The 27572-nt window shown below is 38.1% G+C and overlaps 1 protein-coding gene across 13 annotated transcripts; it reads right to left on the bottom strand.

Moving 5' to 3' along the window:
• Positions 1-45: 45 nt before the first annotated feature.
• Positions 46-26296, bottom strand: dtna (dystrobrevin, alpha). 13 transcript variants are annotated; one of them, XM_081598271.1, is made up of 25 exons: positions 26029-26296; positions 25408-25553; positions 19403-19470; positions 18178-18258; positions 17873-18086; positions 17598-17683; positions 16969-17129; positions 16310-16415; positions 15673-15839; positions 15377-15501; positions 14536-14544; positions 14161-14244; positions 13883-13951; positions 10121-10216; positions 8326-8407; positions 7933-8027; positions 6648-6761; positions 6378-6474; positions 5255-5281; positions 3765-3924; positions 3595-3684; positions 3425-3524; positions 3164-3281; positions 3046-3084; positions 46-2676 (listed from the first exon to the last, which is right to left on the bottom strand). In XM_081598271.1, exons 3-24 carry the CDS (start codon positions 19467-19469, stop codon positions 3067-3069), a joined length of 2166 nt encoding a protein of 721 aa, XP_081454397.1. In that variant the 5' UTR covers position 19470; positions 25408-25553; positions 26029-26296; the 3' UTR covers positions 46-2676; positions 3046-3066. The 13 variants fall into 13 exon arrangements, with proteins under 13 accessions (XP_081454397.1, XP_081454396.1, XP_081454398.1 ...); XM_081598270.1 differs by lacking the exon at positions 25408-25553 and having other exon boundaries at positions 26029-26295; XM_081598272.1 differs by lacking the exons at positions 25408-25553; positions 26029-26296 and adding an exon at positions 25872-26014.
• Between the last annotated feature and the right edge of the window lie 1276 nt (positions 26297-27572).

Raw genomic sequence — 27572 nt, 5'->3', positions numbered from 1 at the left:
CCATTCTGAAATGGAAAAGGAGAAAGGAGAGTTCATAGGCAAAAATTTTGATATTATGTCAACACTTTATTATGCATCACCACCATGCAAAAATCACTGCTATGAACTTGCTTGAAAGTTAAAAGAAAAAGAAAAAAAAAATCAAGATAGATATATTTCACACATTTATGGTTTTAAATGGGCTTGCCATTTTTCCTAAGGTGGCAGGGCAAAGATTTTTACATGCACACTAACAAAGACTGTGTTGGTGTGCAAGCCACATGGAGGTTTGTAGGAGTAATGACATTGACACAGAGAAAAGGAGTAATCTATGATTAATACTTGGCTAAATTCTTTAATTTTTCTGCCTCTTGTAGCATCTTCATCTACAGTGCAATTCTCTGTGAAAACACCAACTTTTATAAGATTCTTTTCTACAAACTGGTTTGGATTGCTTCATTGATTTGTGCTGGTACAACTGACACCTTTAAGTGTTTGTTTTGACAAGGTACTATGTCACATTGAGAGCTGTGCATGTGCAGCTCTCAGTCAACTGACTGAGTTTTCTAAAGCTTCCGAAACCCAACTAATACCAACCATATTAGTTGGTATTAGCTTAAATCTCTAGCAAGTTGAAGGGGAGAAAATGTGGATGAAGGGCAGCAGATGATTTGGTAAACAAATGGCTTGGGATTTTTCAGATCTCATGCTGGGAACTGTTGTCCCTTTGAAATTAACCTGAAAGTCAATCTAGACATGAACAGTGTTAAAAATATTAGGTCTTCAGGACTCTAACCTGGCTGAAAATAGATTCCATTTTTTCCGCAGTTCAAATTGTTTCGAACCATTTTTCAGACGGTATAGTAAAATAAAGACTCTATAGAGCGGGAGGCGTGAAACAAGAATGACTACACTACTAAAAGGAATGTGCAGTCCTGGACACACGTCTTGCGTTATTAGATAGGTTTCTGTCTTGATCAAATACACAAAGTTAATTTCTGTTATTTTGGAAGCTTCCTGTGAGATAATCATCTGTGTTTGTTACTAAACTGCAAACACAATAAAATTTCAACCAGATCTGAACTATGTTCAACCTTCCAACAGTAGCTGGTTTTTAAGATTTCACTCATTTAAATTCTGATTTGTACATCACTAAAAATAATTTGAGTTTATAGTGAATAAAGTACAATTCGATTTTTATGCAAACGATTCCTTGGCTGCAAAAGAAAACTTAACATAAATATTTGATTCTAACCAGTTTGAAGATACTCAATGGCACCCAAAGAATTCTCTTGTAATTTCCATTTCTACCATTTAAACAAGTGTGTGCCATTCGCTAAAAACTTTAAATGTGACCTTGTGCTTTGGTAATTTCGCACTGCTTAATCTAGATCTGGATTGACACAGATAATGAATACGAGGTAGCACGTCATGCCCCCTATGCTGCTGTGGGATCTAGTATGTTGTAAGTATCCAAGTCCCTGGAGTACAATCCTAAACTCTTTGAAATACCAAGAGAGTTTGAATAAAACTTTGCTAGCTTTTGCCAAATGGGTCATCATTGGGTTTTCCGGTAGTGTGACGATCCAAAACACAAGGCTAAATCCACACAGAAATGGTTCACCAGAACCAAACTCAACCTTATTCAAATGTCCATCTCCTTACAAGACCCAATTCTTTCAGAGAAACAGTGGGTAAGAAAAACAGAGGAGTGAAAGATAACCCCACAGATGCTTGATAAATGAGACATTGTGCAAAGAGGAATGGTAATAGATACATTAGGGGCCAAAATTATATAACAAGTGATTTTGTTCAAAACGATTACTTCCTAACTTGGAATTTCTTTTCCATAGAATAAATATATCCAAATTAACAATCTGTTGTTGTTTTTTCAATTGTTTTAATGTGAGAATATGTATTTTTAAATAAAATTCGGATTTATCTTCACCAGGGATGAAATTTGCAGAACCACACCACGGTTTCATTGAGATTAAGATCAACCAGCATCAGTATAGTTGTGTTTTGGCATATAGGCTAGAAGCTGCATTGTCAAGTACTGTTGAAGAACTGCAATGGGAGGTCAAGCAAGACAGCTAAGGCAGTGTGCGTCATTGTTACCGATTCACCATCTAAAACATTTACATAATCCACTTGTTTAAAAAAAAAAATCTAAACACACAAAAAGAACAGAAATAAATGTACAAGTAGCAACAGTAAGAAATGTATGAAAGAGTGCTAAATTTGTTCACATATCTCAACCAGAATAATAGATAAAAAATATTTCAGATGTTAGCAGTTTATACCATTATGCACTCTTGTGTTATGACTCAAAAATCAGGTGGGAAATTTACATGTAGGCTTGGTTCTTTGTGTCCATAGATTTTGAGAGAAAGTGGTTCACCACCTTGTACTTACAGTGTACGGTTTCTAAACAACTAAAGAAGAAAACTAAACAAAAGTTTGGATACAACCGTGTTTTTATGGCACCTGTGGTGTAATAGAAAGCTCAGTATTTAATCTCTTCACACCAGCTCACAGTATTACCTTAAATATGTGCTTGGATAAAAAATATATCTTTACATAAATGTAGCATTTCTATGGTTGGATTTAGCGCAGATTTAATTCTTCATGTCTTCAATGCTGCATGTCTTCAGCCCAGTGTTGTTTCTTCCAGTGTCTTCTACAATTGTTGCTTACCTGCAGGGAAATGAAAACATGTCGCAAAAGCATATTGATGATGTTTAAGATAGCTTAGATGTATGTAAATAGAAAGTATTCCCAATCTCTTGGAGGAAATGGTTGCTATGCAACAAAAGTAGCGGAAAAATCAGAAATGTTTTTTTTCTCCCACTTCTGTCTTCTATGGTCCTCACACGGAAATAAAATTTAAGCTTAGTATATAAAAGCATGGCCATTTTCAAATGTACCACTCACTACAGTGAAAACAGTCTTTTTTGGGTAGGAAAATTAAACATTTGTTTTAAGTTCCAGACCTCTGACAACATGAAGTTTAGCACTTCAATCTGATGAAGTCTTTCCATGGAAAGTTGTGTGCACACAACTTACCAGTCATCTGGACTTCCACAATCACTGCTCCATTGTCACCTGGACAACCGAGAAGCATAAAGCTGGTTAAAACAAACTTAGCCATCCAAAGCCAAAATGATCTAAAGCCAGAACTTACCAAGCACGTTTTGTCCGTCTCTTGTCTGTGCTTTACCAGCTCCTCCAACTTGAGCTCCTCCTCTAGCTGCTGGTCAAGACTGTTTTCAAAACTTTCTTCTTCTGCAGCTCTAGCAGGTCTGATACCAGAGCAACAAAAAATAAGTCTAACCTTGAGCAACTACGACACAACACCGCAAATGAACTCATGCATGAACACTTTTCAAACCCTGATGATATAAAGATTCTTCAGCCAGTATAGCTACTGGTATCTGATTAATACCTTGGTTTATAAGTGAAGTAAAAATCTGAGGAAGTTGTAGCCATTAGGTCACACTGTCCAAAGTCTGAATCCAAGAGGCTCTCTGTCTCACTACCACCTTCTGTGGAACGAAGCAGATTTTAAAAAGCCGTTGTTTGGAAATCAATCGTTTCTATCCCATTTACTTCTACCTGAATTGAGCTCCTTCACAAGCGATGACATAGTGTTGGTTATGGAGTCAGCAGCAATGAGAAGGTCATTCCTCAAATTTCTCCTTGGACCTTGAAAAAATATTCCAAATTGTTTTAAAAGTGACAGCACAGAGCATTCGAGAGGCAAAATGAAGGCTGCGCCGTGTTACCCTGAGCGAAGGCCTCCTGAACATCCCCTCCCACGCCCATGAGCGAGTCCTGAGGTGTGTGAGTCGGAGTGGTGCCGGCAGAGTCCGAGTGGATCGGCGTGGGGATCGGCCGGCTGATGGTGTGGCTGGGGGAAGAGCGTGGAGAGCCGGGACCCTGAGTCTGCAGAGCATACAGGGTGTTTCAAAGCTGTGGCACAGTGCTAATAGAAAACTGGTTGAATCGCAACATAGTCACAGGAAAACCTTGACTATAAAATTACAAAAAAAGCAACACAAAGTATTGCTCAACAATTCTACTTGTGTTCATTTAAGGTTTTTGAAAAGCAAGAACCAAAGCAAATATCACACATGCAAGATATGTGAAGCAGTAAAGATGCATTTACTGTTAGGTCAGACCAAAAATATTTACATCTGATTATTTTTGTTGTTGCTAGGATTAGCACAAAACCATAATTGTGAAGTGGAAGGAGAATTATGCACATTTTCTTTTTTTCTTTTACCAAAAGCCTGAAAAGCGAGGCATTCGTATGTGATCACTCCACTTTTCTCTGATATGCTCAAATAAATTTCGGTGCAAACAAAGTGCCTTCAAAGTTACCTAATCAGTAAACAGAATCCACCTTTACATTATCCCATCTCATGCAGCTGTACCATGAAGGCCACGGAAGTGTGTTAGAAAATATTATTGAACAAGCTGCATCATCAGTACCAAAGAACCAGTAGACAGGTGAGAAATAAAGTTTAGGAGAAATTAATAGCAGGGTTAGGTTATAAAACAATATGTCAAGCTCCCAGGATCTCAGAACATGTGCTAATCCATTACTTGAAAGGTGCTTACTCTGGAGGAGTTGCAGAGATCCCCAGCTCAGATGGGAAAATATAATAATAGGTCATTTGTCAAGCCATCCACAAATGTAGAAAAAAAAAACAACTTAAAAAGTAGTTTGTAAAATATTCCACAATGCATACAGGGGGTCACAGCAAACCTGTGGAAGAAGGTGCCCTGGTCGTGAGTACAAAGTTGAACATTTTAGCTTACATGCTTTAAGCTAAGTGGTGAAAAACTAACACCCTGAACACCATCATCCCATGTGTGTCACTGCGGGAACGCTATAGCAGCTATAGTAGAACCATTTACATACAAAGGTATTCATGTGTTAGAATGGCTCAATCAGAGAGCTGACTCAAATGTGTTTGAGAATTTGTGGCAGGAGTCAACGTTCATGTTCACAGATGCTCTTCAAAGTACGGGCTCTCTGGGGCTTTACTTTTCAGGTTTTCTTTTCTTCTGCTTTACAAATTGGTCTATCACATAGCATCAACTTAAATACACTAAAGTTAGCAACATAAAAAGATAAAAAACCCTTTATGCCTAGACTCTGATAAATTACAGAACTACTTTGCTTGAAGCAAAACTAAACCAATCAAAACGTCAGGGCAGAAATGTATCCATCACACACAGGCATCCAGGCAATACTTTTTTCACTTACACTTGCTTGTTTTCGTTCTTCTTCTAGCTAAAAAAAAAAAAAAGAAACAACAATAATTTAAAGTTTATGAAACACTAATTAGATCTTTAAAAATAATTTGATCTGTTTTTCTACAAAGTTGTGGCCAGCATGTGGCTTCCTCATGCAAGTTTAATGAATTAACATTGATCCGTTAAGGCTAATTAGATTGATATCCTCTCCATTTAAGCCAGTGCAGGGAGTGGTTTATGTGGGCTTTGAAAAGCTACAGCACTCTTGCGGGAAGAAACCAAACCGCTGTCAAAACAAAGGTTGTTATATACTGTCATGCAAAGTTTGACGGTTTGTTACGTGCAACTCATTTTCAAATGTTACACTTTTGAGAAAATTCTGTCTTGGTGCAGAGAGTTAACATAATATGGCTCAATGTGAGCATATGAATCGTATTTGTCGATGGTATCTGCTGGAGATTTTTTTAACACCACATTGATTTTTGGGATGCTGGAAGTTTAACCAATATCCAAAGTTTGGGGTAATTGTAATAAAAGGCTAAATGATCATTCATGACAGTTCTCAAAGCCTACTTCACTAGAGTAAATAAATAAATAAATAAAGCTAACACCCACTCATTCATGTTGCACAATATCAGCATCTAGATTCAATCTACAATAAACTTTACTATGAAATTACAACAGGTATTTCCGTAGTGGTCAAGGCTTTAAAGATAGAACCTGTGAAAAACAAATATTGTGATGGTAAAAAAAAAAACAAAAAAAAAAAAACGATAAATGGCCCATACTTGTATAGTGCTTTAGCTCATCCACAGGACTCAAATGCACTTTACACTACATTCAGACATTCACAAATACATGTTGGATGGGAGAGCCTACATATTCTGGGAATATTTCTTTTTTCTTAAAAGGCTGTCCATGCTTTTCCAGACATGGAAGATCCTTAATCCTATATACTTTCTCATGTCTTACCACAACTTGCACAGGAACTCAACACTTGAGTAAAAAAAAAAAAAAAAAGACACAGGATACAGTTTGTACTCCTCCAGTGAACACAAAGTCATCTAAACTGCATTCTGTTTTTGGCCACACTGCAGTGCTCTCAAATAGATGACAGGCAACATCTGTAGTACCTTGAGAAGCATCATTAGCTGCTCCAGCTGCACCATGAGCTCCCTGCGACTCTCCTGCAGAGTAGACATTCTTTGTTCGAGCTCATCTTTGCGTTGCCTAACAAAAGACACGAGTTATGAGAAAACACGATGTTCGATCAATAGGAGTGAAAAGACAACATCTGCAGATGCCGACTCGTCCTCTTAATTTACATCTTGTACATGGTTTCTTTAGCGTCCTCAGCGGAACTGTGCCAAACCTGCAAGCGCTGATTTGTCTGAAGAAGTTACCTGAGAAGTCGCAGCTCGGCGAGCAGGGTGGGGTTCTGTTGGCCCCTGTCTGGTGGCGGCTGGGAAGCCTCCTCATGCTGAAGACGCAGCCTCTGGATTTCCTGCAGGATTTCTCTGTGGTCGGCACAAACGCAACACTTTTTTATTTTCTGTTCTGAAGGAGCACAATGTGCATTTTGTCTCTGTGCTGAACACTTTTTAAAAGCTCTACAATGTAACTGAACAAGTGTGTTTTACTTTTCATCACTAGGGGGCAGCAGAAACATTCAGTAACAATGTAATCTTTTAGCCGTTTAGAGATATCCAAAAGCTGCACAGAGCTGCTTAACCATGTTCATGGACTACTTGCTTTGGATCTGGATGCAGGGGAGGTTGATCAAGAAAGTTTTTGTTTTCTTTTTTCCCAAAAGAAAGATTTAGTTATGTCTGTAAATATTTTAAACACAGAGCAAAACAGCAACATTTCAGGTTTATGACCTGCAAATATCATTTAACATCATCACAAAGATTGGCTTAGAATAAAGTGTTCCAGACAGCCTCGTTGGCCAAGCATTAGTCTCCTAAATATACAACAGCAGAAAATGTTTCATTATTTATACCTGACCTTTTTCCCATATTCTCGTTTAAAAGCTTCACACAGCTCATATATGTCATTCATTTGTAATGTGAAAACCCTGTACATATTGTAAGTGATTAGCGTAATACAGCATAAAAATAATTTACATTGTTTTTCAAAGAGGATACAAAATAACAACAACAACAACAACAAAAACACTCAACCTCAACCTTTAAGTTAAAACAGCAATAGAGGAACATATCTGTATGATTACGTTGATCTGCAGCAGCTGAAGCAATACTGATGTTTATACGTGACAATATCTTTCTGATATAACTTTTTTTAAAAATTAGAAACAAAGAAAAACTAAAAAAATTATTTTGCTATAAAGATCATCTATGCAAAAAGCATAAGTGAATTCTTTGGAAGTAGACATGAAAGGTTGAAATTGCTAAAATTTATTACAAACAATAAAATTCTTTGACGAAAGAGAAGGAGATTATTATCCAAGGAGAAAAATAATTGTAAATTTCAGAAGGTACTGTATGTACTACAGGGAGTACATACTCCCTGTAGTACATACATACATATACATATATATATATATATATATATATATATATATATATGCTTACTGTTTTTGTCAGCTACCGAACTGAACAAATAAACTTGGTCAAATGAGGTTTCGTAATTAGTCTGAACAATTTGATAAAGACAGTCATTTCTAACCTGTTTTTGCTCTCTAACTCTGCAATGAGCTGCCTCTGTTGTTTGTTGGCATCCAGAGAGTAGGGGAGGTCTATGGGGACCCTCTGCTGTTGAACCTGCAGGTGAAATCAAGCAAGAGACGCCACAGGAGACAGCTTTTACACGAGTGATGTCATCTTTTGACTCATGTCATATTTTAGACAAGTCTGTAAAGCGTCAAGTCATCAGCAATACATCAAATCTTCTCCGGTTTACTCTAAAATGACCACCATGTCAGAAGAGAAGACTGAAAAACGGAGTAGCAGTATACATTAACCTCTTTATGTCATCAAGGCTATTTTTTTGCCCCAGACAGCAATTAAACATGCTACAATATTTGCTTGCAATAAACATCATATGTACGGTATATCTCACCGCAGCATCAGCAGCCAGTCTAGCAGCATAGCGAGCAATGAGACTGTGCTCCTCATCTTGATGGTTACTGCTTTCCAGCAAACTGCTCAAGAGGAAAATAGAGAATCACAACATGACACAATTAATACTGCGGAGCTCTGCGCAGAAAAACGTGCAGAAGAAACAGGGAAGAGGATTGCTTTGCTTTACGGAGTCTGATTAGGTTGTTAGGCCAGCTCCACACAGTCCACAAAATGATTTAAGGCATTCAAAAGACATGAAAAAGTAAGCATTTGAAGTATTATTTGAATGTGCAGATGAGAACATCGATTGCTTTCTGTTAGAAATTCCCCAGAACAGAAAATGTAGTTTAAAATTCACACGTACACATAGAAATAACTTACATATTTGCAGAAGTATTAATAGTTTTACGCATCTTGTCACATTGCAACCACAAACTGTAAAATGTGTTTTATTATATGAGGTAGTCGTCCATAACTGTTGAATGAAAGGGAGAAAATGATACATGCTCTTCAGCATTATTTTCCAAATACAAATCTGAGAAGTGTGGAGTGCATTTATACTCATTCCCTCTAATATATTACTTTGTAAAACTACCTTTTGCTGCAATAACAGCTATAAGTCTTTTAGAGTACATCTTTGCAGTTCAGAAATATTGCTTTCCTCCTGTTGAAGAGAAGCATAACTACAGTATGATCCTGCCACCACTATCTGGATGCTGTACTATAGAGTGATAACTTTCATTATTAAATAGAATTATGGGTGTAGGAGAAACAAGTTAATATTTATCTAAGCAGCTATTTCCTTCCACGTATTTGTGATACTCAAAAAAGTAAGTGGCAGATTTTAAATGTGAATTTTTATAGTTTTCTTCCAGCAGCGGCTTTTGTTGCCCCTCTCCAACAGAGGACGGGGGATTTGTAAATCTGGGCTAACATTTGTCATGTCAACATATTCTTCCACCTAAGCTGTTTCGGCACTTCTTAACAGTTACCATGGTTCTCTTGAATGCTTCCTTGACTAATGTTCTGCTTGTGCAGCCTGCTGCTGTAGTTAGAAGACAATGTCTTGGTAGCCTGCAGTTGTGCCACCTATCAGAACTCTACTTTATGTCTTCAGTATGCTACATGCTGGGACATGCAACACATTTGGACTCCATACTTTCAGATTTTTATTTGAAAAAAAAAATAAAAATAAAAATTGAAAATCATGAATGCTTATCCAGTCACTTCACAGGTGTGCCCTACTTTCTGTTAATTTATCACAACAGCTTTGCGTTTTATTTGACTAAATGTGCTATGGATTCTTTGGAATCCATAGCACATTCCATTTATATATAGCAGGCGCTATATATAAAACACTATGACATAAAGAGGGCATCATACCAGAGAGAATATTTACAGTGTTACAATAAAAAAAACAGCTTGCACATAAATGTTATTTAACAAATGCTTCAGTGACAAGACGTTTTCCAGACCAAACTCACCAAAATTATTTACATGCTTTCTTGATCAATTGTCTTTCTTAGGCAATTGAATATGTAGTTAATTTAATGCATTTTTTTTTTCTTCTTTTCACAAACTTAATTCGGCAACAACTAATAAACCAGAAAATTTGTGAAATGGAACATTCGTGTGAAGTCATGTTTTGGCTCACTGACGACAGATAACGGAAATTTCAAACTGCTTGATATCATGCGTTGTTAGGAGTGTGACACGCTCAGAAGCACTTCAGGTTAAAAGCAAAGGCCGTGAGGTGAGAGGTCAGCAGAACAACACTTTGCCCACCAACTAACCATGATCTGGGGCTGTTTTGGAGCAGATTCACATAGAGGCCAATGAGAACATGCTCGTCAGCAAGTCTATCGGCAACGTCAAGGTTGTACTTTAACCTAGAACAGTGCAGGATTTCACAAAACATAAAACATTATGTTACACAGGTGACAACAAGAGGGCGAGTGAGGGGAGGGGTGCAGGGTGAAGGGCTGGAGGAAACTTAAGCAGAAAAGCACACAACAAAGGAGGGGAGGAGAGTGGCTGAAAAACAACTATTTATGGATGACTAGAGATAAACAAGGCCATATTATATTTGGGAGAGCCACTACTAATGGAGGCTAGGAGCACAATTAAAGACATGCCTGGTAACAACAACAAAAGAAAAACATCTAAAAGCTGAACTGCTTGCAGTAAAAAAAATAAAAAAATTAGATTATATATTGGTGAAATATGTCAAACATGCAGCCTTTTGATTTAGCTACTGAAGCTAACTGATTTTTTATTACAACTGCTTTATGAGCTACTACATGCCAGCTCTATAGAGTGCCTCTAGGAAGTTAGTCTTTCCAGATAACTATTTTTTTAGTAAATATTTTCCTTAGCTCTTTTTCTATATTGTTACTGTGCAGTGATTAGAAATGCATAGAACATGAGGGTATTTGAAGTAAATATCTGACTCTCTCCTCTAACCACCATGGAAATCTCCTTGTTGCAAACTTTTACATTGGCCAAACAGCAGCTAATGTAACATCAGTGGAATCACACACACATGTCATGATGACTGCAAAAGTACTGTAGCTCAAAGTATCTCTTATATAGATGATTTTATTTCAACAGCCAATATTAGAAATTCAAGAAAGTTTGTAAAATGCTCACATATACATACATAGATAAGGTACACTATGACTAACGATTGGGGTAAAGGTCTTCAACATTACATTAGACTGAGCTAAAATAATATTTTCCACTGATGATCTTTAGATTGTTAAACCACGTAACAGTGACCCTAAAGCTGCAAAGTCAATGAGTTTTGGAAATTAATGCCTTCTGGTCTGTTCCAGCTTATAATATATCAGTGCGTGTGTCAGACCTTAACATCAGCTCCCAGACAGTAGTCTTTATCTAGAACAGCTTGAAACAGTCTCTTTAACAAAAAAATAAAGCTAAGGATATGTAAAAACAAGGTTCTATAACCTTTTCTTGTTAACGGCTATCTAATAAAATGCAGAACACTTTCCTAAATTGTACGACCCCGATGCTGATTCAGAAGAAAGGCAAACATGAGACCAGACAGAATAAACCAGATACATCAAGCAACATCAACTTGGTATAAACTCAGTTGCAATTTGTTTTGGTTCATTGTACCTGTATCTATATACCTTTTAAAGTTCAGACAAGCTTTATTTGTTTTGTTTTTGTGGAGTAGATTGTACTCGTTTTATCGAAAGAGATTATACATTTTAAATGGTTTCCAATTTAGTTCTGAAACAAGAGAAAAGAACCACCAAGACATCTCGATCGTACCACGTAACGAAGAACTGCCTCGGTGTGAGGGACTGGAGAGGCAGAACAGCCTGTCCAGGGTTTTCTGCCTGGACAGGCAGAGCAGCTGGTGGAGCTGAGGCTGACAATCTTTATTGTCAACCTTTATTCAGCTGACAACACTCTAAATCACGTGTCTTCAAATCCAGATCTCCAGGCCCTGTGTCCTGCAACTTTTAGATGCGTCTCTGTGTCAACACACCAGAGTCAAATAATGAGATCATTAACAGACTCTGGAGGTAATTCAGCCATTTGACTCAGATGTGTTAGCCCAGGGACACGTTTAAAAGTTGCAGAACATCAACACTTGAGACCTGGATTTGAGAACCCCTACTCTAATTGTTCATCGTCAGGTCCCTTCAGAATTTCCTGTTAAGTAAATTAAGACATGTTTGTCTGTCTACGTTATATCGTCTGCATTAGGTATATAAAAAAAACACTTTTCTTATTGGTTGTGTAATGTGATGTGGCTAAATGTTTCCCAAAGTCTGCATCTGGTCTGGCTGCTTAATCAGCTTTTGATGTGTCATGGAAGCCGTTATCTCAAGTAGGCAAGTGTGCTGACTCAGACAAAGAACAGAAACACACAGAGAGAAAGGCAAAATCAACCGGGAAGGAAAGCTTGGGCTCGACCTGAAAGGATTCAGTTCTATCCCATTGATAATTTGCTTCTGAATCAAATGAAAGGAATTTCCAAGACATCCAAAAAACATGGGCCACCGACTCCTTCAACAAGCCACCGCAGACAGAACAGCCGTTCTGAGCAGAAAAGCCGATTTATATCTAGCGAAGAGAAAGATGGAGATGGAAACAAATAACGTCTTCTGAGCCAATATTTGAACCTAACATTTCTTATTCCATGTATACAATATTATACAATACTTTCCCTTCACATTTGGAAAACTCTTCCATTACAGTAGTATTTGTGGTTTTGCTTTTCTTTTCTTTTTTTTTTTAAATCACCGATGAAAATGAGTGTTGGTAAAATCAATTACGTTTAATGAATGAAGGCTTGTGTTGTATTGAATAATGCGGTGCTGCCGCTTGTCCTAGTTGTTGCTGCACTCTATTGGTCAGCTGGCCAAAAGTAGGAAATTTTTCCTCATAATAATAAAAACAACCAAACAGGCAGTCCGGAATTATGTATAGTAGGGGAAAACAGATAATCACGCATTTTAAGATCACTCAGTTTTAAAATTACAGTTGGCAAGCTGGTTGTCCTGTTGTTATAAACTTGAAGAAGTTAGGTAATTTATTAATTAAATATTTTAAACTTTTGCGCATTGTGAAATTATGTGATTTGGAAACCCTACTTTGTTTTTTCACTTTATTGTCTGTTATTGTTTATCTTTAGCTGGACCTAAACAAAATTGCAAATCAGTTTTACTTTAAGATAAAAAAAAAACTAAAAAAACTGGACTTCATCTACAGAATGCCTTTAGTGGATGTTGAACATGTAAAAGAAACATTATGTCTCAAAATCCACAACATATCACTCCTGTTAAGAGTTGACACTCTGCCAAAGTACCAGAATTCACTCACTGGAGAGTCATTGAACTCATTTCCTTTGGCTCAGTCTTAAGAAGCAAAGGCTTAAATTATAAGCAGCATTGTTAAAAGTCCTAGCTGGTTACTCACTTTTATAAAATCAAGCAAATGTGCCAACTATCCTAATTTTTTAAATATTATTCATATTATTTGTCTTTCGTGAAGGTGTCTACAAGTTTGACTATTCTTCTTCTCACACACAGTATCTTGGTGTTAACTATCAAAATGTCTGCAAATTATAATCTATGCAGTCAAATGTTCTGCTCTGCTAATATACCGAGCAATACAACACTTTATTAAACACTTTATCTTTGTATTTTTTAGGGCTGAGCTATGGAAGGTAAAATAATCCCAGTCTTTTACATGGAGGTGCAGAGGAGCTCAAATGGTTTATAATTTAAAAATAAACTGTATTTTTTTTTTTTTTTATCTTTCAAAGCAACTGACAATGCAATTTGCAACGTCAACATATTAAGAGATAGCACTTAGTATTTCTTACTCCTGTGTGAATGCAGGGGGCTGATGGAAAATGATTTTCACGAAACACCCTCTTGAGAACAATTGAGTAAACCCCTCTGTGTTAAATGAACCGACACCGTTTTGCTGACAGAGACACTTTAGACTATGTCCTACATTTATGCTCTACATTAGTTTGCACATGCATCTGCAGCAGTCAGGCCTACGTCACTTACCCTTTCCCTTTTAACAGCTGTGGAGCAACCCCAAACCGAGACTTTTTTTGGCCAGCATCACTATTCTGGCTGTAAGGCAAGCCATTTACATTCAGCTTTAGGACCCACAACAAATGGATATACACAAGTGTTTGCACACACAAACACACACACAGTGTGGCAAATAAAGGAATGGACACAAAAGATTGTGTGGGTCACAGGGCCTTTAGGGAACAGGGCACACTGAAAAGATCTGTTGTAAAATCCAGGACAACCATTGTTGGCAGGATCGTACTCACTTTTTGGTGGAGTAAGGGTTCCCTGATGTAGGCATGGAGTGGGACAGTGAGTAGTCGTTGGTTATATTTACTGGTCTTGGCGGCCTGCATGAGAAATTAAAGTTATTTCTAATCCAGTCACAAGAAAGCAAACAGCAAATGATTGTTGGATCTTTAAAAGAATCCGGTTCAAGTCTTGTAGATTTCCTTTTGACTATATTTCTCAGATTTCCATTTCTATGCATGTACAGCAATATGACAACAAATAAGATTAGTTATGTGTCATGCATGAAAGGCATCAACTGGCACAAGTTTGCGACTGTGGATGTCAGTAAATGATCTGACAGATAATGAGCGTGACAGGACAAAGTGAAAATGTAATTAACACAAACTCACCACGTGTCTCTAGTGTGAAGGAAGTAAAGAACAGAGAGAAGAGCAATTTATTACAATCTGACCAGTTCAACAAAACAAGATTGAAGTTTTTGTCGCGGTTCAATACAGAAACGTTTGCGTTAAAGTTATGACACCAGATTTTACATTATTTGGTAAGAATTGGAACCAGTTTGGTAAGAATTGGAACCAGTTTGGTGATGAACACCGGATCCCTGCCCCCAGCTTTCAGCAGATTGAAACTGTTTGTCGCAGAAAATTTAATTTGAGGCATTGTACTTTGGACATAGTTTACATATAAATAAATAAATCCGGGTGGAGTTTTCCCAAAATGTTGCGAAACACTTAATTTAAATGTGGGCAAAATACATCAACTCACAGAGCAACTACTTGATCAGTAACACTACTACAGATGTGACCTTTGTCTAAAAGTTAAGAATTAGGAAGAAACGAGCAAAACATGTAAAGGTAAATCAAACAGCCTTGAATGCTTAGAATCGTGTCTATTTTCTACTTTTCAGAGGTTGCGCAACATTTTGATGAGAAAAATCTTAAGGTTTCTGACTGTGGTGAGCCATTTTACCATCGGCCTTTTATTATTGTGCCATTAGGTCGACTAATCAGATAAAAAGGTGGAAACTGTGTTACAGACTAGAACAATTAAACTGTATCGATCAAATGACCCTGGAGATTGTCTAGATTCATGTTAGACTTTAAGGCACCTAAAGGATCATTATCAGTTAAGGGATAAAAATCTAACTGAAGTTGAAGACTGGGGAGCTCTCTGGCGTTGATCCGGTTTAGCGATTATTATTTAAAAAAAAAAAACAGGAAATAAACTTACACAACATGAGCTAGGTTGAGAGGTTTCTCTGGCATATTGGGGAACATGGGGTGCAGGGGCTCTCTGCTGGAGGCACAGCTCAGTGACTTACTGAGGACATGGGTTAGCTTCTTAGCTGGGGATTTCTAGTAGAAAAACAGGTATCTTTTCAAAAAACATGACATGAGCAGGGCGATATTGTCACCTGCCTCCTTGCAAAGAAGTGAAGCAGAACAAAAATAGCCTCACTGAATGGTTCGATGCAGACACACCTTCCTTAGCTAGCTCACTCCCCTCCTCCCCTTTCCTTTCCTTACCCATGACGTATACTCCTTCATTTGGTGCTGGTTGCTATGGGAACCGCTGGCATGCCCCCTCCAGAAGCAGTCCTGACAGAGCTGGTAATTATGACATTGCTGGCAGCGGTAGCGGAAGCCCATCATACTCTCAGTATGGCAGTAGGAGCACTCGACCGGGTGAAACACTGCAGGGAGGAGAGGAGGAGCCAGACGCATGCACACACACGCACGCACACAACCATGACAAAACACACACGCACAAAAATACAAAAAAAGATGAGACAATAATTGTGATATTTTGCACACCGCACAGAAAATAGGATTCATTTTTCTTAATTTCAAGAGAGATGCACGAAGACGCTGAGCAAGCTTTGTTGAATCTGCTCGGTTTAAGCAATTACACACATGGCACGGTGTGCATATGTGTGTGCCCATGACAAAGTGTCTCTTCTGTTCACATGGAGGTTGCTTGTGATGATGACTCCATCACAGATAAACACAAACACTCTTACTCATACAGTGCATGTAATGTCCCTGCAGTATGTGCTTCACGGCGTGTTTGCTTGACTAATTACGCGACTGTGATGCAAAGCCGAACTTTAAATCTTCCTCAGGCCTAAGAGCTTCCCAGCTACATTGCCGGAACGTTTCTTACCGTTCTCAACGTTGGCAAGCCGATGCATGAGAGGTAGCCACACCAAACACTGAGGGGGCGGGTCTGACATCAGCGTATCAAGGAATGTGTTGAGGGAGACCTTTTTCTGTTGACGTTCAGTGCAAAGGAGAGCAAAGGAATTATCTACAGTGTGTCAATGCTGAGACAGCGCCTTGTAGCAGTATTCACAAGTAGTGAACTTTTCAAATTTGCCACACTACAACTAAATGTCTTTTTGCAGGTTTTTAATGTGACACAACAACATTGATTAGACCATAATTATGAAGTTCAACAAAAAAGGATAAATGCCTTTTTTAAAATTCTCTTTTCCTATTAGAACTCCGACAGGGTTGTGTGCATTTGTATACAGCCCTTTTTACTTTGATAGCACAAAACGAAATAACACAAAACGTTAAACTGAGAGAACAATTATCAAAGAAGCAAACAAGAGGTCCATGGCTGACTACAAATGCATGCACCAAACTCCAGACAGTTCCTGTGTACAAGTATTTGAAAGGCACATGTCAATTTCCTTCTTTTGATAAATTCTCCTCTAATTTGTTGGTTACATCAAATATCAAATACATTGACAAAATCTGCAAACATTCAGTGGGTATGAATATGTTTGCAAGAAACAGTACATTAAGTGATGAACGAACCCTTTCCTGCTGAGTGAAGCATGCTCGTGCAGCTTGCTCAGTGTAGCCAAAAGAAGGTCCCTCAAACACGGCCATGGGCAATTTGAGAACCTCTCGCAGAAATTGGTCAAACTGCGAGTGCACCATTACTCCAGCAGAATCCGATATCTGCGAAAATATATCTAGAAACAATGAGGGGGAAACAGAAAATTAATTAATTCAACTAATTGTCAGTTGCCGCTGCAGTTGGCTAATTACAGAATCATACAATACAATTATCCCACTTGGGTCTGTAAACAAATCAAAGTAAAGCAGTTATGATACACCCACCCCTCTCATTTTCTCTTACAAGCTGTAACTCCCACAGATTTTGTGCATTATGTAATAAAGCCTAAGATATGACAAAATGAATAATGACTTCTGTTGAACACACGGAAAAGGAAAGTAATGCAAAAACTGCACACTAAACAGACAGAGATGTAGAAAGTGCAACTAGGAAAAAAAACCAAACAAACTTGTGTTAATAATTCTAAAACAGCACATTACTGACACCATGAACTATTTATAAATTCATTATGTTAATTTATTACTGGAAAAATGGATGATTATAATATAATTTTTCACAATTACAAGTACTATGATTTTCTTACATCTTAATTTATCCAGAATTTTCCCTCCGCAGATCGAGGCAAGCGCCATCTTCACAACAAAGACAGATACCTTGCCATGGCCTTCCCTAAAATAAACATATAAAAATTATTTAAAAAAAAATTTAAATTATAAAAATTTAATCATAATACTTTCGTCATATGAAGTGACAAAATAGAGTGAACTTTGGAGAACAGTTTCCGATGCACTGAAGTCAGAAGTCTTGAATTTGAAATTGTACTTTGACAGCTGGACTGTCACGTGACTCGTTACTCACGGGTCGTAGGCTGCCAGCAGGAAGTTGAGTAGCAGGCCGACGGACTGCTCTACGTTGATCTGGTGAGTGGTTGGCATTCGCTTGTTAAGTTGGAAGAACAAGGTGGAAAGTACCACTTCCAGACGAGCCACAGCCAGCTCAGAATTGAGATCCATGGTGTTCAGACCATTTTCTCGGAAAGCCTCAATGACGTTCCAAATATCAACCAAATGCACTGGAAACAAGACGGTGAGGAAAGAGTCGTATTTGTTGGCAGCTAGTAGGGGATAAGGTTAAATGTTAAATGTGTTCTACATCAGACTCACGGTTGCATTTCTTCTGCACAAATCGGAGTTTGCAGGCTGTTCTGTATGTTGATAATCGTATTGAGTCCAAATCCTGAGCCCCTGAAAAGGAGATGGCTTTGTTTTTACAATGAAATTATAACTGAACTCATAATTCAGTCAGTTGAAGCTTCTCTGTGTGTAAATCATAGTCAGACCTAAAGCTGCTTAGCAAACCGTTCAATTAATTGATTTGAAGATGTATTAGACAAAGATAAAAAAATATCCTTTCAAGCTCACTTCAGGTAAAGTCCTGCAAGCTGATGTGCTATTCTGCTTTTTTCTGCACCACATTAACTAAACATGCAGTTGAAAACTGAAATCCAGTAGATGTAAGCAATATCAAGCATCAGGTCATAAACTTTCTCTCCTCGCTTACAAACGGGGATCCAAACTACATGTGGGATCTGTACATGTAGTTTAAGACCAGAAGGAGGACTAAATTCTGGTTTGCATGGCACGCATTTAGCTTTAAGTATATGTTAGCATATCTAACCTAATATGTAATAATTTCCTAAAACTTCTTTAAGTTGTAGTATGTGTATTTAATAAAATTGTTGTAAAAGTTGTCATGTAGTTTGAGAATTAGAAGGAGGTTTGTGTGGTTTGTACACATTTAGCATGTTTTGTAAATTTACTCCCAGTTTTTACTTTGGAATAGAGAAACTAGTAATTTCATGTTCTGGGGAATATTAATTTACAAAACAGAAAATAATTAATACGGGTGTTATTGGGCTCATCTTACAAACAATTTTTCAAACACTGCAATAGCTTTTGTAAGGACCACTATTATAATGTAGACATGTTCTTTTCTTGATGTTCTACTTGGCATCTTGTTATCATAGAAACAAGCTTTTAATGCCTCTATTGAGTGAAATGACCTGATTAGGTTGTATCAGAGCCCCAGTACACTGAAATGATGAGCAAATATAATTAATGGATGCATGCAATGCTACAATGAACCTTTAAAAAGATGTCAAAAACACATACCCTACAATAATGAGCTCTATGTCACTCGGTTCAATCGTACACACCATAATTATCTACATTACAATTTCAGCAACTGGATCAAGTCAGCAAAAACTTTTGATCTTCATGATATTTGCCTTACTCAAAACATATAAAGAAAAAAAAAATGCAGTTTTTACGGTCAGAGCATAAAACAGTCCACCATCCATCACAATGAACTGTGGCCCTGAGCACTTACTCATCTCGACATACAGCTGCCTTCTGTCTGCCATGTTGTCACCCCTCTGCCCGCAATCTTCAATCATTCTGCTCAAAGGAAGAGAAAGTAATGCCAGAGTCATTACACTTTCAGCTTTACAGCATTTAACTAAACAGTTGAACACTGAACAACCATGATAATTTATTCACCATGGCACCTGTCTATTGGCGGGATATATTAGGCAGCAAGTGAACATTGTGTCCTCAAGGCTGACGTGTTAAAGGGTCTAAATGTGGGCAAGCATAAGTATTTAAAAGGAGCAAGCATGGGCTAAACTGTGATAGCAAGCTGACCGAGTCATTGCATCTTCAAAATTGCTACTTTTGTGAGGCGTTCAGAGTGTGCAGTGAACATTATTAGCTACAACTGATCAAAGGAAGAAACGGTTGTGAAAGGACAACAGACAACAGGGTCATGGCGGTCAATGCTCATTCACAGCCTAAGGGAGTGAAGGCCTGAACATGTGATCTGATCAAACAGATTAACTCATGGAAATCAAACTGCTCAAATAGTTAATGATGCTTTAGAAAGGTAGGTGTCAGAATACACAGTGCTCTGCAGTTTGCTGCACACTAGTCAGGGTGCCCATGTTGGCCAAAATGTTATTCCTGCTTGAGTGACTGAGAGATATTGTTCTTCACAATAGCAGAGTCAATACTTACTCACCCACCATAAATAAGATGGTGGGCAATTCACTGTCCAAAATGTCAAGTGGAAATTAAGCTTCTTTAATTTTAGACAAAGAAAAGTAGCGTTTTACTCTTAACCGTCAGATTTCAATACAGATTCAGCATAACGTTGTGAAAAGCCTGGGTCCTGTTTGGAAATGCTGTAATTCACAAGGTATTCTGAGACCTTTCTATTATAACCAGCATTAGGTTGAGCTACAGTAGCTCATTTATTGGACAGTGCCACATGGCCAAGCCTTCAATCCCCACATGCATCAGTGAACTTTAGCCACCACCAAGACTGTCTGTTCACCATTGTCTACTGACACTGCAGACTGGGGATTCTGCACTGTAGTTGTGTTTGTGAAGATACTCTGACCTAGTATTCATGCCAATACAACCTGACCTTTGTTAAACGGTTTCAAATTTTTACCTTTAGTTCATTTCTTCTTATTCTAACACATAAAGTTCAAGAACAAAATATCCGCTTGCTGTCTAAAATGTACAACTTAATAACAGTTGCCAAGAGAGGTCATTGATATATCATTAAGCTGCGTTTGATTAATGTTCTGTCACAGAGTCGAATCAACTGAACTAAAAATCAGCACAATAAGCAAATCTCCAACATCTTCTGACACATATCTGGCAAGTTGCAATGACATCAATCCCAGACTTTTAGGAGTTTAGTTTAGTATTTGACCCAACAGCACGCTGGAGTGCCAACTCCTTATTGACTTGACAAGCATTAAAGCAATAGAAATCTTTTTCAAGGCAATACTGACAGATACATTATGTTTTTATTTTTCCTAAAGGCTCCACAATCACTCTGTCTAATGCCTCCCTGAGCAACTGCCCATGTAACTAATATCAAAACTCACCAGGTAAAAGCCCAAAAAGCAATGTTCGTCTGTTAAAATTAACAGTTTTGGATGCTTAATAATATATGCGCTTAACTTTTTTTTAATTTTGTTTTACACAATTAAACTACACAAATGCTCTTGACACATTGACTTTTTAGTTTTGCCAGGAGTTGTGGTATACATGGCAGGATAAAGTTGTTTCATTCAAAGGGGCTGAAGTAGTCCGACAGTCCGCTCCACAGTCCGACGGTAAGTAAACAGATCTTACAGTCTGACCCTCACAAGCATTTTAAGGAAATCTGCTCGTGAAATAAGTCTCACAACAATGCCTATCAGAAATGATTAAAAGTTAGACAGGAACAAGACTTTGAAAAACAGCAGAGCTGCAGAGAGAGTGCTCACACCAAGGCTCATTGCACACTGTCCGAGGCAATCTAATACACCTAGTCATGTGGTTTGTTGCCATGGCAGCAAAGATCCCAGTTGCTCTGTACATAAACACACACGCATAACACCTCCCACAGCACACCAAAAAAAAAAAAGTTTTGCAGAAAAAAGTTTTTAAACGTCTTTTGTATAAAATTGCTAGCCAAGCTGAGAGCACAGTTGCTGTAGTAAGTTAAAGAGACACTTTTTCTGCAAGACAATCTGTCAGCTTTGCCGCTTTAACTTACTTTAACAGACTCGGGTAAGCTTAAATATTGTACCGTGAAGACTGAGAGAAATCAGAAAATGGTTTCACCCATTAATAACTTTCAGTAAAAATACCATTACTTCAAGGTGACATAGTATTGTAAGCAAGAGCTTTAATCATGATCCAGTGGCAAGACAATGGCAATACTGTTATCAAAAATATTACAAGCTTTTAGTACAATGACAGGATTGAATAAATAAAAAAACATTCATTATGTAGTTTTAAACTGCCTAATGTACAGAATACTACAACCTTTAATAATGTTGCTATTTATACATTACCAGAGGGGAGTATGGCAAACTATTGATGTGTTAGTTAGTCAAGCTATCTGTTAACGTAGCTAGTTCACTGTCGGCCACTTGAGAACTTTAAAGTAGCAAAGATTTTTAAACACTTAAAAAATGTCCCACCTTTTTTCAAGGAAGGAAAAACCTAAAGAGTTTTCTTTCATCCAGCGGACCAACAGTTTATAGTAGCTTGAGGGGGGGAGGACTGTGTTATTATACATTACACTCTGCCACTCTAGGCTTGATTTACCAAGAGAAAACTCCAGTTACTCCAAGACGAACATTATCAGCCCTTGACACCACAGGAAGGGTATGTCAGAAAATCGTTGGCTAACTTGGAACAAATCATATGTTCGTATCAAATACTCTAATTTAGCAAGGGCATTGTTTGGAGATATTACTCTTCCTTCTCCTATAAGGGATGAGTGTAGTAGGCATTTTCTCAGGCTACTGACCAGCACTGAGCAGCAACAGGTGGAGAATGAGTCGCTTATTCTTACGTTTTGCTTGATATAGCGAGAAACTCTGGTTACTTCAGTATTGTATTAACCAGTGAACTGTATTGAAAGGACTTTAAACAGCATGAATGGTAAAACTGTTTTTTGTTTTCTTTTTTTTCTTTGGATAAAATGGAGTTCTATACAGGACTAAATAGTTTAGACATTTCTAAAAGTGTACTTCACAGCCATGGTAAAATGCCATGTTTTGGTGATGTAAGCTAAATTATTTTTGACACTTTCTACCGTCTGTAATGTGACATTTATCTTGCACAATCTTACAGATGAACATTAATATCCTCCCCCCTGTCCCCCCATCATATATCGAGCACCAGTTATGGGACCTTCTGTCATTTGCTTTCAGCCTTGGAAATATCTGAGATAGATACAATCTATTGGTAGAGACGATATAAAAACCAGCACAGAAAATACAATTTGTTTATCAGTGAGAGGGAAGATAGCCAGCATAGCTTTCACAAGCCACTGTGGCCATTTTTCTTTATCTTTCCAAAGTGTGATTATTACAAAGCCAAGTCTTCCTCCTTCCAACAGCTGTCCATAATATGAGCAAGTGGCACAACAAAACCTTGACCGCGTGGATGGACCTAGCTGAAGATATCTGAAATTAGAAGCTGTAAGCATACAGCATGTGCAGTCTCTATCTTTAAACCCAAATGAGAAGACCTCGCATTCTTGAACAGCTTTTCTGGCTCTCTAGTTGCACAGCCCAATCCTCATTCCTGGCATCTGCCCAGCAAACATTACTCTTTCGCCGTGGCACTGTCACTCTGACACTATTTGAAAATAAGTGCCTTTAAAAATGAGTTGTCTCATGCCATTATGAAAGTAGGGATGGGCATATAGGGTTGCACTGCCAGGCAGTCTCAGGGGAATGACCTGTGCTATTTTTTAATGGTGCACAGTATTTGTCACGGGCAAATGTCAAGGTAACAACAAAAATAAAGACTTTTTAGTCAGGTATTTATGTTTTAACCTGTCTCTGCTGCCATTTAGTGAAACACTGCAGACAGGACCAATGAGTTGTGTCCTCTTTGGTGAACTTTGGAACCTCCAGCAATGGAGCATTTTTAAAAGACATTTATCATTGTATTTTGGTAAAAAAGAAACCAAAACAAAAAAAACTAAACATCCTAAAAATAAGTCCTGAAACATAAATAAATTGCAATAGGCATTTCCATTGGCTTTCAAAGCAGATGACTAACTTAAATAACAAAAATAATCCTTTGAATCATGCGGTGTGAAACAGAAAACCCTACCATATATGGATCACACAGATTGGTGGCATAAGTCAAATGCATTTGTGGCAGCTTAAAGGTTGAGAATGTTGAAGAATATGCTGGGCATTTTTGATGCACAGATCATTTATGCAGGAAACATGGGTGAGCTGCATGGAAGTATACAAGTATGGATCATAAACAATCATTGTTGAAACCACATTTTTGCCCTTCCATAATTAAGCAACTAGAATCTCAGTACGTAGTTGTGGGACACTGACAGAGATGAATCTCTGATTACACAATGCCAGGAAAGATAGTAGAAGCAGGGAGTAAACAGCCAAACCACAAGGTTACTGCAAAAGCACTGATGCCTTGTTGGTTAAGAGAATACATTTTATTGGTAACAAAAAACTTTCTTTTACAGATAATTAGCTGTAGCAGCATTTTTCTTCTCTCTGTGTGTTTGAGCCAAATAAAAAAGAAATCACTTGATTGTAGATGCCTTCTGAGTATGTAAGCTTCTATTAAACAAGCATTAGCCTGAAGTTATATTTTAGTGCCCAGCAGCATCTTGATCTGTGGAAACCAACTGCGGTGGGAGTTATGGTGATTTAATTAGGACACTGCAGTTAAATGCTCATGAATAAAGCATAGACTGATTATGTGGAGAAAGGTGAGAAATGCATAACCATTGCATGGCTACCTAAGATAAAAAAAAACAAAAAAAAACTATGGAGACATACAACTCGAGCATAAATTCCAATGTCTACCTTAATGTTGCTCCAATTTTAGCATTTGAATTAAAATTTTTGTCACTAGAGACATTACTAAGACCAGTGGCGCAACTACACATTATTCAGGTGGATGTGAACAAATAAATCGGCGCCCCCCGAAGGAAGGTTGAAGGAGCGTGGAAAACATACGCTCGCTCATAATCATCGCCCCCCCCACGACGACATGTGAAGGATAAAATTTGCTACATTTACCTCGTTTTGTGCGAGAGGTGAAGGAGCATAAGGCATGCTGAAGTGTATGGGAAAACATCATCGGCGCGCCGCCCCCTACTGATGGGTTTTGACGCCCCCCTTGGTGCTGCGCCCCTATGTGTTGCATGCGCTGCATACCCACTTTTTGCGCCACTGACTAAGACTGTCTGGGTTCACCACAAAGCGCTTATAAATCTCTCTGTAAGATACCGGTTTGATAAGTCCCCAAAACACTGCACTTAGACAACATTTCTAAAGTCTTCATCATCCTCACTGGATACATTTGAGCATAGATCATCAGTATATGAACAAAAATTTGAATTGAAGATCATCATTCTTCTGCCACTTCTAGCTACAGTCTCACCTGAAGTGTGCTCACTTCTTTCCTTTAGTTTTTCTCTTTTTTTTCTTTTTCTTTTTTTACATATTTCTCGATTTTAGACAAGGAAATCAATACAAGCATTGTGAACTACAACTTGTAAAAAACAATATGATGCAAGGCCTTTGAACATAAACTCTAAAGTTACAATCCAGTCTGTCGGTCTCCAGACACTATGGCAGCTGTTACCACTGAGTGAGCAGAGTTATTTTTACATCACGAGACTGTAAACTATTCCAGCATCCAAATCCTACCCTCCTGACAGGAATAAAAAAGCTGCAATGGGGACTTAAGGTTAATTAGCTCTTGTGCTCTGGTGCTGTAGAAAAAGGCTCGTTTAGCTGAAGATACAAGCGTTCTCTGCAGGCTGCGTACCAGGCAGTGATGGAGCCTTGATGGAGGTGTCGTCTCCCCATAATCACCATGGTTTCAGTTGCAAAAGGGCAAAAACTTTAGGACTCAGAGGGCAGGTACAAATTTATGGCTGCTGAGGCTGTAATTCAGTTCACTAGAGTTCTTTGCTTGAATAAAAAGCAGAATAGTTAAACATGTGTATTCTTGCCCAACTATGTGATATGATACATATTAATTTGCATTTCAATCACAAGCTTCAAAGGAGAGTCACTCCTGTGAATAGACTGAGGCATGTTGTGTTTCGCTTTGTAAAATTACGACTAAAATCCATTACAACAATACATGCAACATGTACCTGGACAGGGGGAATGGCAACAGGCACCTTACAGACCATGCTCTACTCAAGCATCACCTGTCCCTGCTGTAAAGTAATCTGTGTGGTCTTGATGCTGGCAGAAAAATGAATAAGTAAATAAAAATCTCACCTCTTTTGATCCGGTCAATCTCGTTTTTACTGCTCAAACTTGACAAACTAATTTCACCAAGAGTAACAAAGTAGGTTAAGGTCGCTTCTCTGTTTTGCAGCCTGCCTCCACCAGGAGAAGCAGCTGCAGCAGCAGAGCACTTTGCACAGAGACTTACCAGAATTTATTTCGAGGCATGTCCTGCACCGTGACTGCCGTCCACCCGGGAAATCCGTCGCACCCTGCGGTGTAATCACGACTTCTTTGGCGTGGGGTGCTGCATCACGGCGCAAAGTAGCCGTTGTTATCGCGCCGCTCTCCTGCAAAGCTTGTGTTGTGGTGGAAATTTTCGTGCAGCAGCGCTCTGGCTGAGCTGAGCAGAACAAGGCAGCCTCCGGTATGACGTAATGCGGAATCTCTTCACATGCGCCAGTGTGGCGGCACAGGGGTTAAAGACTGATGCAAACACAGAAAATAAAATAGAATAAAATAATAATAATAATATTTAAAAGAAAACTGGCGACACAAGAGAAGAATTACACCATCGAACTGTGTAGTTATACGAGTCCAAATGAAATGAGTTTACAGGTTAAGCTTTTTGTCTTGAGAAGATGACGTAATTTAGACAAGTAGAACTGGGATATTGATTGAAGTCAATTAAGGGAAGTGTGAATATAAATGCAACTACAAAATGTTTTCTACTGAAAATGTCCATGATAAAATGAATAAACATTTAATTTCTCGCTAACAAGGCGAACATTAAGGTGTTATATTTAAATTCTATTTAAATTAAGCAATTTCTCAGTTGGGATCAATAAAGTATATTCTATTCTATTTCAGTTGTTCTGACACATTGTTTTCGACCTATAAAACAAGACGGAAACTTAGAAGTGAAAAAAAAAACGTATTCCTACCTCTTAAACTTTTTTTTACATTTTGTGAAACGACAGACAAATATTTTAATGGAATTAATTGTGCCCAATCAACACAACAGTGGGACGAGTTTGATGTGGAAGCAAAATAGATATTTTAGGATGGTTGGATTTTGCTCCATCCATCTCTACATCTAACTTTCCTCCCTGTCCCTACTAGAACAACATATCATCTCAGCGTGATGCTGCTACCATTTATTTCAAAAGTTGGAAAGGGGTTGGGGGACGTTGTCATTGGGGGTTGATGGACGAGGGGATTGGGGACTTGGAGAGTCTATAGACTTGCTAATAAAGGAAACCAAAGCCTTAGGTAACAAACAAACAAACAAATAAACTAACTAACTAGAATAAAAAACAACTATGTTCTCTCATATCTTAAATAATACTATTAGCTAGAAGTGTGGTTGGGGAAGGTTGAAAAGGGGTGAGGGGATATTGTGCCAAGCAAATTTATGTAGGGGTGGCCATTACACCCCCCTGACCCGCCTTTGGTTGCGTCACTCATTTTTGTATACAACCCCACTGTGAAGGGCCAAAAGAGCCACATGGGGGCTCTGGAGCCACAGGTTGTAGAGTCTACAATTCCTGCCATAAAGATACATGTGAAGTGCATCAAAAACTGATATGCAATTATGATCTTTAGTCAAGTCTGCATGTTATATTTCTATTTTAAACACACACATGCATTTATTGTTTTATTGTCTCCTTTTTCTGCGCATATTTGACCTTATCAGTTATTAATATTCAAAGAGAGAATATTAATATTCGCTCTTTGTAAAATACACTTGTG

The sequence above is a fragment of the Poecilia reticulata genome, chromosome 17 (genome assembly GCF_904066995.2).
Source record: "Poecilia reticulata chromosome 17, P_reticulata-male-v2, whole genome shotgun sequence".
NCBI lineage: Eukaryota > Metazoa > Chordata > Actinopteri > Cyprinodontiformes > Poeciliidae > Poecilia > Poecilia reticulata.
This window is presented reverse-complemented; position numbering and strand designations above follow the sequence as displayed.